Source organism: Osmerus eperlanus, chromosome 7, assembly GCF_963692335.1.
Source record: "Osmerus eperlanus chromosome 7, fOsmEpe2.1, whole genome shotgun sequence".
Lineage (NCBI taxonomy): Eukaryota > Metazoa > Chordata > Actinopteri > Osmeriformes > Osmeridae > Osmerus > Osmerus eperlanus.
The window spans coordinates 20807752-20826557 of record NC_085024.1 but is presented as its reverse complement, the minus strand read 5'-3'; the positions used below and the strand labels follow the sequence as shown (position 1 = coordinate 20826557).

The window sequence follows — 18806 nt, the reverse complement described above, 5'->3', positions numbered from 1 at the left end:
CTTAAAGCAAAACAGTCTGAGGAGAGAGATCAACCGTCAGACACTAATCTGAGCGCATCTGTCAAACAAGCCAATACTTCAGACAGATTTTTTTTTTTTTTTTGAAAATAATTGAAGCCTAAAAATACTTATATTTAGATTTTTGGGCTAAATATGACACTTCTATCTTATTTTTGAAAATGATCTCACGGAACCCCTATCGCCATTCTAGCAATTTGCCAGAAATTTCATGACACTTGGATAATTTGCAGTGTAAATTTCTATCAACATGTTAATATGACAACATGTTGTCATGTAATAGTTTTACTATATTGCAACCCAAACATACAGTGAAGTCCAAAGTCTGAAACCACATGAAACAATCAGGGAATATAAGACTGAGAAAGCAGAGCATTCTGGGACATCACAAGAAGCTCACTGGTCAGCAGATTTGACAGAGACTTCTGGAGTCCATACACACTGTCATTAAAGCATGACAGAGGGACATACAGAAATGTATCTGCATTTTTTCAAAGTTTCAACTTTTCCTTCAAATTGACATTTGTAATGGAAAAGTAGTATTACCTTAGAAAAAACGGCGAAATCGAAGCATTTTTCCTGGTGGTCGAAGATTTTCGGACCCTACTGTACACCAAAGTTGTACATCTTGTTGAATTGTTTGAAATCAATGTTAGCATAGCAAATAACACGCTTTAAAAGAATCATCTAAAGAACAAGAAAAACCTAAATGGTAATTATCTTTTCCATTTGAGAAAATTAGATTACGATCCAGTGTGTCTTCCTCCCTGACTTATGTACGTGGACAAACATCTATCTTATAAATGTACCGAAAGAGTTCCACATAGCACAATTTGTATTTCCACGAACATCTGTCCCAACATTTATAATAAAAGGAATTTCCTAAATTCTACAGAATATATTATACACAAATAATACATTTCCCGGAAATAGAAACATTGCATATCCAGTCCCTAAAGAAAGAGCCATGAGGGGTATTGGAGCCCTACTATCCACAGGCAGAGATGCAGCGATGCAGTCCTCTTTAGCAAGATATGTCAAGGTGCTTTTCAGTAACAGTCTATACATGAAATAAACAAGGCAGGGTCAGGCCCACCCAGAGAACAGCCTTAAGGCAAACACTGGTTTGACATGCATTGTTGCATCATGTTGCATTTAGCTTCCCTTCCAGTCTGGCGCTGATTCATCCTCCACTGTCCACAGACACGGGTTTCAGCATCCTAGCCCTGCATCTGGGACTTAATCGGTGTGATCGGTCTTTCATACGGCAGCTGTGGCTGTGGTGATTTTCAAAGCGTCCAGCAGGTTGCGCTGCTGAGCTCTTGGGCTCGTTATGGTCTCCAGGTGGGACTCGGGAGCCCATCCTCGCTGCCTGTCTGACAGTCTGGTGCCCTCCACCCAACCTGAGGTGCAGAGGAGTGGGAGGGGGAGTGGGAGGGAGAGAGAGAGAGAGAAAGATTGTGTGAGAGAGAGACATTTGAATGAGCTAGGTATTGCTTCACACATTTCCTCGCCAGGCCTCTGAGAATCATGAGTGTGTTAGTTCCTAGTTACCATCACTGCTTTGCTGGTGCACTAGAATGACATCAGCTTTCTCCAAAGACAGCCCGTCTGGTTGCTGGGCAACAAAGGCCCTGATACACTGCATCTGGGTGAAGTCTGGAAGAAGAAAAATGATGTATCTGTGGTTAAACACCATCCCTCCCTCTCACATCCTCATCCTAAAAAGCTTTGTAATCAAATTCAACAGTGATTAACTTTCCTGTGAACGTTAATAAATGTTGTAAATCTTTTAATAATTTCATAATTTCCCCCGTAGCATTAAATATCAAAGCTAACTTTGCAGCTAAAACCAGATGTTTTTATAGACTGACCTTGTGCTGCAGAGAAGTCAATAACAGGATGGGGTCTGGAGAGAGCTGATATCCAGCGAAGCTTATTACTCCTAAAAGGTCAAACATGGTAAGTGATTCTCCAAATGCATTTTCTTAAAAAAAAATCACTGCTGGAAAAGTAGTTTTGCTACACAAACACACTCTCTACTACAGTCCGGAAACCTTACTGGGTATCTGATCTTAGTAGCAAGGATTTGGAAGACATGTGCAGCCGGAAGATGTTCTTCTGAAGGGAGTGCAGTTTGACGCGACAGTTCTCTACCCGCAGTTCAGAGACGGGGGCGTGGTCTATCACGGTGAACCTACCCCCTCTGGACACCACCACGGACCAGGAGGAAGAGGACGGAGGAGTTTTTAGGAGGGGAAACTCGTAAGCCATTTGACCACAGTCTTGTGACAGTGTATGCTTGTGATAGTGTCTACGTGAGTGATTGTGTGAGAGAGAGAGAGTCCTGTGACAGTGTATGCTTGTGATAGTGCATACGTGAGTGATTGTGTTATTTAAATATTTATTCATTTTATTCATTTAGCAGACGCTCTTATCCAGAGCGACTTACAGTAAGTACAGGGACATTCTCCCCGAGGCAAGTAGGGTGAAGTGCCTTGCCCCCACAACGTCATTTGACACAGCCGGGAATCGAACCAACAACCTTCAGGTTACTAGCCCGATTCCCTAACCACTCAGCCACCTGACTCCCTTGTGTGTACAATGATGGTGACTCACTCTTTGTGTAGCGAGAGCAGCAGGTAATCGTTGAACAAGTGCAAGTAGACGCTCCTCTCTGTCTCCTTCAGAGAAAAGTCCATCAACTCAGTCGCCGGCCCTTCTCGTACCAGCCTACGAGACTGACTGACAAGTGGCAGAGTCTGTGACAGAGAGAGTGAGAAAAAGACAGAGAGAAAGAGAGAGAGGCAGAAAAAGAGAGATACATAGTGAGAGAGAGAAAAATGCAAATGTGTTTGTCATTTTTATTGACATTATCCATCAAGATCCCCAGTATCTATGGTGCTCCTCCCACAAAGAAGGATTTCCTCACCCTGCATTCAAAGTCCACCTTGGCGCTGAGAGAGACCAGGGACTCAATGCTCTTCATCTGAGTGATGCTGTCGTTGCTCTCCTGAATCAGCTGAAAGAAAGGAGAGAACATCTAAAGCAGGTCTAAAGCAGGTGTAAAGCAGGTCTAAAGCAGGTCTAAAGCAGGTGTAAAGCAGGTCTAAAGCAGGTCTAAAGCAGGCCTTACATTGCTCCTGCCACCCTCAGGAACATTGTATGAGCAGGGAGACAGAAAGGGGGAGGCAGAGAAAGAGGAAGAGAGATATAGAGAGATATAGAGAGATATAGAGAGATATAGAGACAGACAGAGAGAGAGAGAGAGAGAGAGAGAGAGAGAGAGAGAGAGAGAGAGAGAGAGAGAGAGAGAGACAGAGAGACAGAGAGAGAGACAGAGAGACACACAGAGAGAGAGACAGAGAAAGAGCGAGACAGAGAGAGACAGAGACAGAGAGAGACAGAGACAGAGAGAGAGAGAGGAAACACACCTTCCCCAGGAGCTTCATGGCTCTGATGGCGTGCAGCTCCTCCTCTGTCCCTGGAGCGATCCTCTTCACAATGTTCTACAAGACACACAGTGTGAGCGAGGGTAGAGCAAGAGAAGACTGTGAGCCTCAACACACACACACAGACACACACACACATACCTGCACAAGTAGCTTGATACGTGTGATCCTCTGGAAGGGTAGTATAAGGAAGGAGCGAAGAGGTAGGCGTTGACACACAGAACTTCGTTCCAGCTTATCCACAAGCCGCTTAAACCCAGCGTTCTCCTCCCTGGTGTATCATCATATCAGGGTACATCATTAAAATGATGTCATCGTTACAGCATATGAGCAGAGCGACAAGATTTTGTCCAGGAAAGGAGTTGTAAAGCAAAGGAAGCAGGCCTCACATGAGTCTCTGGTAGGTGGCGTCCTGGTAGGATTGGTTGGTTAGGTAGGGTACGTAGACCATTTTGAAGTGTTGACAGTGGCGAGCAATGATGTCACACACTGTGAAGTGTATGAGGTCGGACTCCACCCTCTCCTCCAGCTTTGACAGAAACCTGTGTGATGAACACAGAATCACTTAGAATCATAATATGCCCACCTCCCTCTGATATTCTAGACACACATTTCTGTATGTGTCAGTTGGAGGCTGAAGTGAAAGACTATGAATGTAGGTTTCAGTCCTGTGACGGGGCTGACCTGTGGCTGATGGTTAGGGTTAGACAGGGCTGACCTGTGGCTGATGGTTAGGGTTAGACGGGGCTGACCTGTGGCTGATGGTTAGCGTTAGGGTTAGACGGGGCTGACCTGTGGCTGATGGTTAGGGTTAGACGGGGCTGACCTGTGGCTGATGGTTAGGGTTAGACGGGGCTGACCTGTGGCTGATGGTTAGGGTTAGACGGGGCTGACCTGTGGCTGATGGTTAGGGTTAGACGGGGCTGACCTGTGGCTGATGGTGCGCACGTCCGCTAGCCGGGAGAAAAGCCAGTTCCTGTCCTGGGTGGTCAACAACGTCCCCAGCTGTTTGGATTTGACAAAGTGCTCCACCACGATGTCCAGGCTCCTACAGTAGGAGGCCTCGGAGGTTATCACCTCAAACCTCACCTGAGGAGAGGAGAGGAAGGGGGGAGGAGAGGAGGGGCGGGGAGAGGAGAGGAGGCGGGGAGAGGACAGGAGGGGGGAGGAGAGGAGGGGCGGGGAGAGGAGAGGAGGCGGGGAGAGGACAGGAGGGGGAGGAGAGGAGGGGCGGGGAGAGGAGAGGAGAGGAGAGGAGGGGGGGAGAGGAGAGGAGGGGGGGAGAGGAGAGGAGAGGAGAGGAGGGGGGGAGAGAAGAGGAGAGGAGAGGAGGGGGGAGGAGGGAGGAGAGGAGGGGGGGAGAGGAGGGGCGGGGAGGAGATGAGAGGAGGGAGAGGAGAGGATGGAGGAGGAGAGGAGGAGGAGAGGAATGACAAGACAGGACAGGACAAGACAGAACAGGAAATAAAAAGGATAAACCACAGAGTGTTAGAAGGAAGGAGTGTGGAATCCTGAGGAAAAACAACATGTTGCTACAGTGTGTGACGATGTTCAGGAAGCTGCAGTCGTCACCTCCTGAAGACGCCTCTGATCGTCTGTCACCTCCGCCAGCCCGGCGCTGTCCCTGACCCCCGGCAGGTCCTGCCACAGGGTGGGTGAGGAGGTCAGGGAGATGGACAGGCGGGGGGAGGAGGGTCTGCCGTCAGCATGGGGGGGCAGGGGCAGGGGCAGTGACTTGGCGCTAACGGTGCTGGAGAAGGAGCTGGAGTGGGACAAGGAGTGGGGGTGGGGCACCATGGGCAAAGGGGGCAGGGGTCGACGAGCGGGGGTGGGGGAGGAGGCCGGGGAGGGGGCCGGGGAGGGGGCCGGGGAACGGGGGGGAACGGGGGCCGGGGCGACGGGTAGGTCCTCGCTGGTGGAGAGGACGTCGGAGCGAGACTGGCGGATCTCTCGGTTCTGGACCGTCTCGCTGTACTGCTGATACAGCTGGGCGTCTACTGCAGGAGCGCAGGGGAACGGAGGGAGAGAGAGAGAGAGAGAGAGAGAGAGAGAGAGAGAGAGAGAGAGAGAGAGAGAGAGAGAGAGAGAGAGAGAGAGAGAGAGAGAGAGAGAGAGAGAGAGAGAGAGAGAGAGAGAGAGAGAGAGAGAGAGAGAGAGAGAGAGAGAGAGAGAGAGAGAGAGAGAGAGAGAGAGAGAGAAAGATGGAGAGGGAGAGGGAGAGAGAGAAAGAGGGAGAGAGAGGGAGAGAAAGGAGAAAGGGATTGAGATGGAAGTCAAGAGGTTGGTGAGGAAGGGGAGAAAGGCAGAGAGATGAGAAGGTTAAGCATGAGATGTTTGTCTTTGAAATTCTCCACACAGACTTGTTGGAATGCTAGGTTGCAGAAGCAGCTGGTTTTCCCTTTCACGAAAACACGGCTACCTGCACAAACCTGTCTGAAGCCCAGAGCGTTGTGGCAGCGTATGCACACACCCACACGCAAACTGACGCGTATTGGACCCACACGCACTCCAGGATTTGAATGCATCAACATGAATCACACAAACTGCCAGTTTGTCATCATTAATGTGTAGAAACAGTGCCAAAGTGGAAACAACCCATAAGTCTCTTTCGGTTTGTGGCAACAACAAAAAAACTATAAGTTACTGATGCACTTCATGGGCTGGAATTATTCCCACGCAGTGTCTGTAAAGACTCCGGTCGTGTCGCATGCAGCTACAGTGTTAGACAGTACCACATTACGCCTGGGGAGAGCACTACATCGCCAAGGCGATGTCTAAAAGATGGTCATTGACAAAACGGTGGGTTTTAAACTGCCATCTCTCACGTAGCCTAGCAACACGGCCTAGGAATTTCATGTGATTTAGAACACTGAAGTTTAGACAGGCATGTGGAGGAGATGACTAGGCAAATGGTCTCAAGAAGGAGATTGTAGTAAACGTTTTTGAAAAATGTAAAGGAGTAACACTCACTGAAGAACTTTGAGTTCCTCCTTCTCGTTCTTGTGATTGTGTCTGTGGCATTCCTGTAGCAGAAAGACAGAACAGTCACTATAGCTGGATCATTTCCCAGATCCAGTATACATACAGCCCCAAAGGAATTATACGATCCAAAATTGCATCATGTTCCAATACCACTAATATTACTGCTGTATTGCATTGTAAACAGTGCACTACTGTATTGCTTTGGACTGTATGGCATTATACAGTGTATAATCAGTCGGTAATCGTTTTAACTCACCTCAGGTCTGCTTCTCCCCAACTCAAATGCATTGCATCGTTATCATCTGTAGGGAGAAAATATCTTGTCCAATGTTGTCGAAAGTCACACAGTATCATAGCCCAGTACTAAAGCAACTACTTCTACCGCTATACTCTTAACTAGTACACTTTGAAAACACTTGAACCACCACCAAAAAGCTGGAAAAAGAGGGTAGAATGGAACGTAGAACAGTAGGGGAAAGCAGTCCGAAAAAAGCAGCCTGTTTCGTTAGAGAACCTGTGTTAAATTAGTTCCTGAAGCACGCTCCCTAGTCTACGGTGTTTACCAGGAAAGAGCTGATCTGAGCCTCTGGAAGGAAAAGTGGTTTGTCTTTAGACAAGTTGTAACCCAGCCTCTCAACCGTGCTGCTCTTGCCGTTTGGATTCTGGTAATCTCCTTCTTTCACAACCTCCTACAACTCGACACCTAACAGCGTGACACATCGCAGATCCTGTAAGACGCTTTTAGTCGGAGCTGACATGATGCAATTCACTGTGAGAAATGCTGGGAAACTTTTCATCGTCAGAGGTTGCATCTGTAGCTTGTGAGTTTGGAAAACACAGCTGTGGTTTTGGAAGTTAATTATTTCAGCCTGCCAAACAGGAGAAGTAGTTAAAAAGATAATTGAAACCCACACACATTTAGAGTGCAATTGAAAAGAGAGATCCACTTTAGGAAGGAACCCATGATTTAACTTGATCCGATCATCCTATAGTCTGTCCTTAATCCAGCTCCGTCTCTGTAATTCTGTCTCACCTGACACAGTGAACACCAGGGGTGTCGTTAGACCCTTTTTCCTGGGGCACGTGCCCCAGTATAAATCTGCTGTACCCCTGTAAAATCTAAAGTTTGAGTTTTAACAATTTACTTTATCAGTAAGTGCATTCATTTAGATTGATAATCCCGGATAAAAATTAACACAGTATCCCAATCAACGCTTGTAAAATCAAAGCCGAATCCAAGTAAAAGTTTAACCGAAAACACAAACTCCCCACAGATGCCTGCAGAATTCCATGTCAGTGCACTCTTCTGAGCTTGCCAAATAGCCACTGCAGCACGCACACAGAAGTCCAGGTGTCGGACTCTGCACACAAGTCAGAATTGAGGTAGGCTAAGAAAAAAATTCTAAACTAAAGAAAATGTCTACATGATAGGCCTACCGATCATCTTATTTTGACTAAAACATAACAACAATATAACATGAAGCTCAAAAAACAGTATTTGCACTCGGATGAATGCGAAAAAAATGTGAGCTCACATTAACTATCGATGTCCCTGCCAAAGCTGATGTCAAACTGTCGTCCCTGAACTGTTGTATAGTAGGTTAAGCAAGGCGAGTTTCTATAGCCTAGTAGTGCATTGTGCGCAGCAAGCTTGGAAGAAACAAAAGGGATATGAATAGGGGCCTGTGCCCCAGTAGGGCTTTATGTCTAACATCACCCCTGGTGAACAATCTGGTTCTGCCTCACCTGACACAGTGAACACTTTGGTTCTGCGGTCCCTTCCAACTCCTCCTTCCTCTTCTTCTCCTCTTATCTCGTCTTTTCTTCTTACAGTTGTCCGGCGGATGCCGTTCCTCCTGAACTCTCGGAAACTGAAGCTATTCTTTACCGTGTTTTCCTCCTCTCCTCTCCCCTGGAACCCCTCCACCAACTTGTCCCTCTCCTCCTCCTCCTCCTCCTCCTCCTCCTCCCCCGCGCTCTCTCCATCTCCTACCGCACTCTCTTCTCCCAGACGGTTCCCCTCTCCCCCCCTCACAGCATGCTCCTCATCACCCTCTACCTTTATGGTGGGGATGGACAGTTCTGGGGACGAACAGCAGAGACTGGGACAGCTGTTGGGTTTGTACAAAATGTTTGTTACAGCCAGGTAGTATTCCAGTTCCTCGTCTGTGTCCCTCTTTGTTTCCTCTGTCTGGCTGTCCCTACCTCTCTCTACAGGGTCACCCGCCCTCTGACCCTCGTCCACAGGGACCGGCTCTACCTGGACGTCTAGGCGGACGTCTGTCCGTGCGTCCAGAGCCTCGCTGCGGCCCTCCTCCTCTCTCTCCGTGTTAGTAAAAGTGTCAGCATGCGTGCTTGTGGGCGTTTCCCCATGCATGGCCTGGTGTGCGTCGACATGCATGTCAGGCTGACTCGGCCTCATACCTCTGACTTCCTCCGCCTCTCGCTGATCAGGCTCCGCCCCCGAGTGGCGTCCCGGTGCGCCCACCTTCCGGACAGTGGAGTAGACGGGCGATGCTCTACCCCCCTCCGCAGCAGGATCCTCCTTCCGTTCCTCCTCTCCTCCTGCCCGTGAGCCCGCCCGGGGATCGTCCCGGTCCTCTGGGGAGCCGAGGATCTCGCTCACCACGTTCTTGGCCCACTTCAGGTGAGGGGCCTGGGAGTGTCTCTTGGCCTCCTCGGCCAGGCTCCAGGCTCCGCTCATCCGGATCCGGAGGGCCACTTGCTCGTCCGGGCTCATCCCACTGAGGGTGGCCTCGTCGGACACAGGAGCTCCAGGGCGATGGGCCTCCGCAGCGGGGCCGGAGGAGATATGGGAGGATGGCTCTCTCTCGCTCCCTGTCTGCCGGGGACACGCTGGGCTTCTTTCCCTCCATTCTTTGAGGAGCGCTTCTGTTGTCAAGTCTCTCCTCAGGGTTATCTCAGCATATGGGTTTTCCAGGTCGGCCTCCACTCCTCCTCCCTCCCCTCGCTCCTCTGCCTTCGATGGGTCTGGCGCTCTGTAACCGTCACCCACCCAAGGTCTCTCTCGGTTCAGAGCGTGGGGATCATCCCCCTCTTCCCGTCTTTCATTCTGCACGTCTTGGTAGGAATCGTTGTGTTTATCGAGTCTGTCTTCAGCAGGGTCCCCCATCTCGCCGGCTGTCCCGTGCTGTTCATTTCCTGGGTTTTGATTGGTCTCTTCTCCCTCCATTTGGGCCTGGGCTGACATCCGATTGGACCTAGGCAGTGTTTGTCCAATCACACAGAACACATAGGTGGGGTTCTCTTCCTTCCTCTTTTCTTTTCTCTCCTCTCCACTTCCTTCCGCTGCAACCTCTGCTCTCTCTGTCCATTCCTCTCTTCTCTCCCTCTCTCCAACAAGCGGCATCTCTCCCTCACACCCCTTGTAGCCGACTTCTTCCCTGGGAACATCACAAGCCGCCCCACCTTCCCAGAATTCTTTGCAGTCCTGGAACTCCTCCCTCTCATCCTCCTCGTCCCCGCCGCTGGACACAGTGATGAACCCGTCCTCGGCTAAGCTGTGCACTCTCTCTCTTTCCTCCTCCTCTTCTCTTTCACTTCCTCCCTCGCTCTCAGAGCGTGTACGCCTGTCACTCCCTCCCTCTTCCTCTCCGTCACTCCCGTGTTTGTCATTCTCTCCATCCCCCTCTCTGTGCCCTCTCTCTTTTCGTGTGTCATCGCCACGACGCCGGGGTTCCTCTTCTCCCCGGACTGTTACTCCCCGCCCCTCCCACTCCTCCTCCCTGTCAACATTCAGGCCTTCTGTTTCAACCTCCCTCGCTTTTCCTCCGTCTCCTCCGAGATTCTCCCTCCTTCGCCGTCTTTCCCCTTCGACCAGGGCTCGTCCCTCTCTTTCTGTCCGGCTCGTGTCCTCGCTTCGCAGCCCTCTATTCTCCTCTCCTCGCCTTTTCCTCTCCCTCTCTATGAACTCCTCCTCTACAGAAGAGTTGTTGCTGTGTTTGCCTCTCTGTGGTTCCAACCACATCTTTCTCTGTCCCGATCTGGTTGACATCTTCTCTTCCTCTCCATCCCTCTCTTTATCTGGTCTATCTCCTTGAGCTGTGTCTTTATACCTTGTTCTTCTCCTCCTCTCCTCTTCCCCGTCCCTTTCGCTCTCTGCAATGCTCTCTTTCTCTGACTCTTTCCCCCCCGGTCTTTCTCTATCCTTCCTCCATCTTCTGTCACTCTCCATATCGCTGCTCCACTCTCCGCTACTCGATGCTCGCGGCGCCCCCCCCCTGACTGTCTCGCTCGGCGATCGACTTATCCTGTCTGCCACCCCCTCCCTTGTGGGATCTCTCTCTCTGTTTCGCCTCTCCCGGAACATTCTGTCGTCGTCCTCCTTCCTATCAGGATAACTCCCCCTTTCTCTTCTCTTCCCTCTCTCACCTGGAACATGCGCCTGCGCTCTCTCCCACTCTGGGTCCTTCATGTGTGTCTGGTCCCTCTGTCTCCGGCGCTCCTCTGGTCTGCCACTCGGCCTCTCTCTCCCAGCATCCCTCCGTCTTTCCAAGTCTCTCTCCACCCCCCAATCTCTTCTCTCTCTGCGATCCCCCTCTCTGTATTTCCCCCTGTCTCCGTGTCGGCCTGGGTCTCTCCCTCCGCCCCTCTCACTGTACATCCTCCGCTCCTCCTCTCTCCATCGCTGTCTCTCTCTCTCCGTCTCCGTCAGTCTGTCCCTCGCCACATTTCCGTTGTCTCCTTCGCTCCTGCTTTGGTGGTGCCTCTGCTCCTCTCTACGGTCGTTTCTAACATTCTCCCTCATCCTCTCCGTATCACTGTCCCCCTCGCTCTTGATGTCTCTCATTTTGTCTCTCCTCTCCCTGTGGTCTCTGTCTGAATGATTCTCTCCATTTCTTTCTCTCCCTGCCTGTGGTGAATAATACCTTCCCTCCCGCTCTCGCTGATGGGGGTTCAGTCCTTCCCTGCCCGCAGCGTTCGCTCCTCTGCTCCACAGGTCGTTCCCCTCCGAGTCCCGTTCTCTCCTCCTCTCTCTCACATCAGAGTCGGACTGCCTCTGCCTCTCTCTCTGCCTCAGCAGCCCATCCTCCATGGGCCTCCCTCCGTTCTTCTCTCCCTCCTCTCTCGCCCTGACCCGTACCCCCTCTCTCTCCTTGTCCCTGCTCCGTTCCTCTCTGTACCGCTGGTCTCTCTCGCCGCCTCTCTGCCCGCCTCTCCTCGCTGCTCTCTCTCTGTCTCTCTCCTTATCGTTCACTTCCATCTCTCTTAGGCGTTCCCTTGGCCTCCCTGCATCTCCTGCCCCCTCCTCTTCTAGAAAAGGACTCATGCCCCTCCCTCGATCTTTGCTCCTTGTCCTCATCCTAGGAAACGTGTCGCCTTTCCCTCTCTCCGTTTCCGGTTCTCTCGCCACCCCAAACTCATAATGTGAGGTGGGCCTTCCTATAGGGTGCCGCTCTCCTCCTCTTCCATCTCTTTCTCTCTGTTCTCTCTCTGTTTCCCTCCATCTAGAACCCGGGGCTCGGTCCCCCTCCCCATAACTCTCAGTCCGGTCAGTCTCTTTCCCCCTCTTTCCGGTTCTGACCTTTAATCTGTTCATCTGTTGTTCTCTCCACCGTTTCTCCTCTCTGCGCCGTTCTCTCTCTCTCTCCATCTGGGACTAAGTTCCTGTTTTGGGGGACAGTTTCAGAGAGTTCTCGGCTTGGATTGTGGCTCCGGTCAGAAGTGTTTAAGTCGGAGAGTGTGTCAAATGAGGTCCAGCTGGGTCTTCGGGTCCACAGAGTACCATAACTATCTGAACCTGAAACATATGTTCACATGATTTTAAGTCCAAATATTCCCTTGGATCAGCAAAAGTTATTTAAGTTTTTTTTTTTTTATCACCAGTTGAACATCACCGTAGGCTTGAATAGGTTCCGGTGACTTGCCCTTCCGCACACAACAATGTATTTCAATCTAACCAACCAATCGGCTAAAGCATGAGCTAAGTGTACTGGTATGAGAAAAGCGCGTAATGCTGTCTGTGGTGTATTAGACCATACTCTTGTGTGGTTTAATCAAATAGACCACAGAAAGCATTTATCTTCAACTTTACTAAATCCTAAACCACAAGTACAGCTATTCACTGCCAACACTACCTATTGATCAACAACCTGGCTGGCCATTGATCACTCTACACATGGTACAACTCAACAATGTTTAGGGTGCATAAAGTAAGCATTCAGAAGACTATAACATATTAAACTATGACAAAACTAACCACAGTTTAGTACTGTGTTGGTCAGTAATGAAACATCAAGGCCCTTCCTTGGAAAGACTTACCTGATTGTAGCTGGTCTTTAGGGGAGATCCAGCCTGCGTCTCTGCAGACCTCGGCCAGGTATTGTAAACCTAGCAGGGGTTGCACAACACACAGCATTCCTTCCTCCTATTCATTCTGAGTGAGCAAAATGTTCCGCTTCAGCTACAGTCCAATCCTAACTATCTGTGTGTGTGTGTGTGTGTGTGTGTCAGTCTGGCTGTTCTCAACAAAGACTGTCCTTTAGAGAAAAAAAACTAATTTTTATGACTTTGCTCTCTACGCCCTCAGTTTCTAGTCCCTCTTATCCTCTGTTTTTCTCTCCCTCCTTCCCCCCCTTCTTCAAATTCCCAAACAAGTCTGAACAGATTGACGCTTATCTTCCCTCCTTCTCTCCTTACCTCAGTCTTCTCTTCAAAGTGGCTTGTTAATCAACAGGGTAGTATCTCACAAACCAAACGAAAATGTGTCTCCTGCGTCAACAAATCAATCCCCAATCCTCTCCTCTCCTCACAGCGACATGATCATTCTATGCTGACACCCAGATAACACTACACCAGCCTTTCTCTCTCCTGCCCCATTCCTCTCACCCAACACAGGAAGTACACCTCACAGCTCTCTGTGATTGGTCGGTGTGTGGCAGCAAGGGTGTGTCTGCCAGCCGACTAAGGCAGGTAAAGAGATGCGTTTACATAGCGGGGGAGGGGAACTTAAACATCCACATGCACTCGAACACAGCCCTTACTTGGGCCTATAGAAATGCTTCTAACATGCCTGTATTTGTGCTTGTTACAAAAAAGTAACTTAAACTCATGAAGACCCATGAAAAAAGTATTCGCAAACATTTCAGAAGTAGGGAACTGGAAACTGGAAAGGGACAGCTGTTATGCAGAGTAGCCGTAGGCAACAGCAGAGAGGGAGAGAAGGGCCTGTTACCTGTGATTTATTTGTGTCAACACAAAATTGTTTATGTTTTCTGTAGTATAACATTGCAAGAATGTCCGAGGGGAGAAAAAGACACATTCCTGGTAGTATAGGAGAAGTGCTCTTTTCCCATGTGGGTCTTTTACGATCTTTTCCATGTGTGCCTTCACATAAGGGGGGCGGGCTAAATTCTAGGTGGGTGGTGTTCCCCCACTTAAATGTGGGAGCACTAGGATACACCATAAACGAAAGTTACAAAAACAACAAATAACTGTGAACAATAACTCTAGATTACGAAACTATCCATTTAAGGAAAAACACTCCAATGTTGTCTTGTTCTATGAAAACTCATTTCCGTACTAGTCTAATCAACAGCGGCTAGGATATATACCGCAGACTTCTTTCCTTGTATCTTGTTGAGAGGCCTCTTGTCTACATGAATGACTGCTAATGACCATGCCGGTAAAAACAGTTAGGCTTTTGTGAGGGAAAACAGGTTTGGGCTTTGATTATTTCGCACAGAATAGCCTACACGTCTAGGTGAGAGAAACAGCAAAACACCTTGGCATTGAAGCTCCTTAGCGATTGCATTGCTGTGGCGAAAGATTGTATAGACCTACATCATGCTAGATTTATATTTCTGTAATTTCATACCAATACTAAACTATCTACTGTATATATACTGTATGTGTCTACTGTAGGCCTTGCATGAAAAAGGGAGGTGAAGTAAATAAATACAAATAGTTCTTGCTGTGTCATGTTTGTTCATGCCGCAGTACATTCCAGTCCATCTACTCAAATCAGGTGACGAGGGTGTGAGAGGAATCAATTTCCGCTCGTGAGAGTTACGCTGTGCGCGCACAGCAAGCATCTTGTCACATGCGCCTGAATGTTTAGTTTCACTTCCGCAGTGATCAAATTAAGAAGTAACGTCACTTGTCTAGATGCAACAACTATTTTGTTGTAGTCAACAAATTATTCATATCAAATGTTCACCCAGCCGACTAAGAAAATTGTCATGTAAAGCTTTGTTCGACATTGGTCGCTAGGTGTTAATCTGGTGCAATTTGCTTTATAAATAGGGGACACCGTGTCCCATGTAGCAAGCCTAGCCACTTAGCTTGCTAGTTTAGTATCGTTACATTGTTTCTACTGTGGCAGTCTTCGTTGTTTAATTGGCTGCATTATAGTTATCCTGCTTGAATAGTAAAGGTGAGTGTACAACTTGTTACATTTGTCGATTCTCACGGTTATTCGCATCAGAGACGTATTCAACTGGCTACAAGCTCGCCAGTCAAACCGTTTGAACATTTAGAATCTATAAAATACTTAAATATTCTCTTGATTGTCATTGCCGTAATGTTACATGTTAGCTAGTCAATTATTATAAATAACTTGGACGTTCAAGCAGTTTATTCGAATGCACAAATAATAATGTTCCCGTGCAGGAAACAGCCTACTGAATAATTTCCTGCACTTTCAGTTGTGTCAAATATGATATTCCCGTGTATTTTTCTGTTACCCGTGGAGACCACTTTATTCAGTGGTCTCATACAAAAAACAGACACGCTGATATCTAGCTATGTTGTATCTAATTTTATATGACCGTTTATTGTTTGTTTCAGATGGCACACTTGCACACAGCGATTCCTAAGCTAGCGTGCTTCCTGGTCATTCGGCTGCTCCTGTTCGGGAGAGGGGTACACACTAGCGACAACACCAAAAACTGCAAACTGTTCTCGGAGTCTAAAACTGAGCGAAAGGTCCTTACCCTACTGGAACCCCTTACCGGAAAGAAGTAAGGATAGCTGATTAACTGTTGTCAACAATGGTTCATTTCAAGTTCCTGCCGAGTAGAGGATTCGGTTTTCACAGGAAAATCTGCAGTATAGAATTGTGTTAGCCTTGTCTCAAGGTCAGAGTTCAGGATGAATCGTGCTTTGATGACATGTCGGCCTGTTGTTGTCCCCTCTTTGAGTCTGTTCCACATCCATGTGTTTAACGGGTGTCACCTTACCAGGTTTACAGGAGATCTTGAAGACCTCTTTAATGTAAATCTCGATGGTTCTTTTGGTGACAGCTTTTCCGTGGACACACAGGATGGAAAGGACACCTACTCCTATATCTTCCAGGTGTGCGGGGATGCAGGGGGCTACAAAGGTGCAGGTGTCATTCAGAAGAAGGATGGGGGTGCAGAGTCTGTAGTGGGCAGTTACACAGCAACACAGGCCATCGGCGGCAGTGAGTAACTGACTTAACTGACCAAGTAACTGACCAATCATACGACCACACTTCATATTCCCATGCTTAGATTTATGAAGGTGTTTTATTATCTGTTCTTGGCAAATGTATTCTTTTTACATGTGACATGTTTGGATAGAGTCTGTCTGCTAATGTTGATCATTTGATTGGATGTGCATTTCTGTTCTGCTGAGGTTACTTATTCATCAGGATATTGTCTCCATCTCTCTTCTTTAATTGTTTTTCCACTGCAGGTGACTGGGTCATGTTGATCTACAGAAACGGCTCCAATTATGATACCCACTGCTCCGCTGAGCAAAGGAAAGCCATCATCATGATTTCCTGTAATAGAAAAGTTCCGATGGTAATACAAAATACAAATAAAAAGACACTTAATCAAACTGTGTCGATGGACCTCAAACTAGACAGATGTCATACTCTTATTCCTCAAGGATTTTCAGCTCTATTTTTTTCTGTCAGTATCTCTCCACTATGCATCTCTCACTTTCCAACCCTTCCCCCTCACTGACAGGGGGATCTGTCAGTGGTTTTGGAAGAAAGAGAAAGAGAACGTGACTGTTTCTACCTCTTTGAGTTGGATTCCAGTGCTGTGTGTCCAGCCCTCTCGTCTCAGCTCAGCGCTGGCTCCGTCATACTTATCATGTAAGTACAAGGATGACTTTTACTGCAAGTTGTACTGCACTTTTTGTAAAGCTCTTTCTTGTAAGTCGCTTTGGATAAAAGCGTCTGCTAAATGAATAAATGTAAGTTGTGTGTACTTTGCGTTGGCCGACACTTGTAAGCATAGGTTTTCCTGTTTCCTTATATTTCTGTTTCCTAGTGGGGTCTGCCTTTTGGCGGTCTATCTCATTGGAGGATTCCTCTACCAGCGATTGGTTGTGGGGGCCAAAGGCATGGATCAGTTCCCCAACTACGCCTTCTGGTTGGAGGTCGGCAACCTCACGGCGGTGAGTGGTCCTCAAACACAGATGCATCTGACAGGGTTTCTAACTGTAAAGGTAGGGAGTCAGGTGGCTGAGCGGTTAGGGAAGCGGGCTTGTAATCAGAAGGTTGCCAGTTCGATTCCCGGCCGTGCCAGATGACGTTGTGTCTTTGGGCAAGGCACTTCACCCTACTTGCCTCGGGGGAATGTCCCTGTACTTACTGTAAGTCTGGATAAGAGCGTCTGCTAAATGACTAAATGTAAAGGTAGCTGGAATCACAGCATGGCTGCGAACCGCTAACGACACCGTCAGGCTAACTTTTTCTGTTCCTCTCAGGACGGATGTGATTTTGTCTGCCGTTCCCGGGGCAACCGAGAGCAACCACCTACGTATAGGGGCGTGGCCACAGAACCCCTGGAGGAGGAGCCAGAGGAGAGAGACGATCACTTACTTCCTATGTGAGCAGAAGACGCCCTACACGGGACGGGTGTTTTTCTCCCCTGTGTGAGGATTTGGACTGTTTCAGGGGTTAGAGCTAAGTTGTTGCTAGGCTGTAGTCTAAGGTCAGCTTTGCATTTTTCTCCCAAAGGGTTAATATTTTGATTGAGTAAGCCTAAGAAGCTGATCACAGGTCTATAGCCTAATTGCAACTTCCAACCAAATCCAATATACAACATATGTGAAGAGAGCTAGACAGAGGCTAAATTATCTGTGATGTACGACTCCCTAAACCATCTCATTGGTTCAACCTAGAAATTGGGACTGGTTATCTAACAACTCAAATGGAGTGACATTACTCAAATGGAACACTGGCATAGAGGCAGACATTGAGCCACGTTTATACTATACCTGGTTACACATACTACATAATGGGTAGCCAGGCATGTGCTTCTTGTTCATGACGTAACAACTGGTCTGTTAGTGCTAATACAATCAAACTATTGATGCTATTTGCATCAGCACATCATACAGTCTGTTAACCAGCTGATGGCTGTGCTGACCCATAGATGACACTTTCATTGAAGGCCTGTGAAAACTAAACAAAACACTTGACATTGTTTAGTAATCATTGAGTAAATCTGTCACTAAACACTGTCACCCTTTGATTCTTAAACAATGTCATGTTTTGTTTATCAATAACCCTTAAATACATTAGTCAATGTATTTGTTCCTTTTGGAGAATATACAAATTATACAAACCTCTGTTCAGTAATGCTAGTAAAATAAAATAATGTTCATTCATTAAAAGTTCGCAAGGCAGGCCCTCAAATAAAGTGTTAGTCTATAAACTAGAGACCAATTTCAACATATGCACTGCTAGGCAACCACATTTACTCTGTGTTGCTATCTTGAGTAGAATGCTGACTGGTCTTTGACCAAATGTTCTTTTTATCTGTTACATTGTTTCTTTATTGACAGTAGGTTGAGTAGAGATAATGGGTGAAATAAAATACTTCCTGACTTGAATGGAATCTATCCATGACCCGGTAGAGTGTTTTGAAAGACACAGTTAAGATTTTTTGTAATTTAATGCCGTGATTTGCTGTGTGTTCTTTGAGGTCAAATGCTCTTTGGGTTCAATAGTAAAATGGAGGGAAAAAAGTAATTTATTCATTTACAAGCAGAGCATTCATTACTCGCTATGTGTGATTTGTGCATTTATGATTGTTTTTGTTTGTTTGTTGTTTCAATTTCGTCTTTGTTGGTGTGTTTGTTTACTGTATATGCTTTATCTGATCATTTGATTTTATGTTAAGGAAATGCACTCGTTAGAACAGAACTGAAACTCACTAGATGCTATGATGATTGGCAACTGACAGGACATACATGAGATGTGGAAACGCTGTTTAGTCTGGCTTTAGTTCATTTTGCTATATGTACTTGCTGAAGAAAGTTTCTTTTTTGCTTTTGCATAAAATAAGGAAAAAATACAAATAAAGTGTGTTTGGTGTTTTTTAGGGCTTAGTATTTTTGCATTTGTACTCA

At 47.5% G+C, this 18806-nt stretch overlaps 2 protein-coding genes across 4 annotated transcripts; one reads left to right on the top strand and one right to left on the bottom strand.

Annotated features, from left to right (window-relative positions):
* Window positions 1-835: 835 nt before the first annotated feature.
* Window positions 836-13311, bottom strand: arhgef5 (Rho guanine nucleotide exchange factor (GEF) 5). 3 transcript variants are annotated; one of them, XM_062465752.1, is made up of 16 exons: window positions 13113-13310; window positions 12735-12849; window positions 8199-12213; window positions 6709-6754; window positions 6441-6493; window positions 5043-5467; window positions 4399-4559; window positions 3860-4012; window positions 3612-3741; window positions 3453-3527; window positions 2951-3040; window positions 2638-2780; window positions 2081-2224; window positions 1893-1963; window positions 1573-1677; window positions 836-1421 (listed from the first exon to the last, which is right to left on the bottom strand). In XM_062465752.1, the coding sequence occupies exons 3-16, from the start codon at window positions 12064-12066 to the stop codon at window positions 1279-1281; spliced, it is 5607 nt and encodes a 1868-aa protein (XP_062321736.1). In that variant the 5' UTR covers window positions 12067-12213; window positions 12735-12849; window positions 13113-13310; the 3' UTR covers window positions 836-1278. The 3 variants fall into 3 exon arrangements, with proteins under 3 accessions (XP_062321736.1, XP_062321735.1, XP_062321737.1); XM_062465751.1 differs by having other exon boundaries at window positions 12735-12803; XM_062465753.1 differs by having other exon boundaries at window positions 5043-5464; window positions 12735-13311.
* Window positions 13312-14501: 1190 nt separating this feature from the next.
* m6pr (mannose-6-phosphate receptor (cation dependent)) lies at window positions 14502-18778 on the top strand. Its single transcript, XM_062465894.1, has 7 exons — window positions 14502-14847; window positions 15261-15433; window positions 15716-15876; window positions 16131-16240; window positions 16409-16539; window positions 16718-16844; window positions 17157-18778. The coding sequence occupies exons 2-7, from the start codon at window positions 15261-15263 to the stop codon at window positions 17280-17282; spliced, it is 828 nt and encodes a 275-aa protein (XP_062321878.1). The 5' UTR covers window positions 14502-14847; the 3' UTR covers window positions 17283-18778.
* The last annotated feature ends 28 nt before the right edge of the window (window positions 18779-18806 follow it).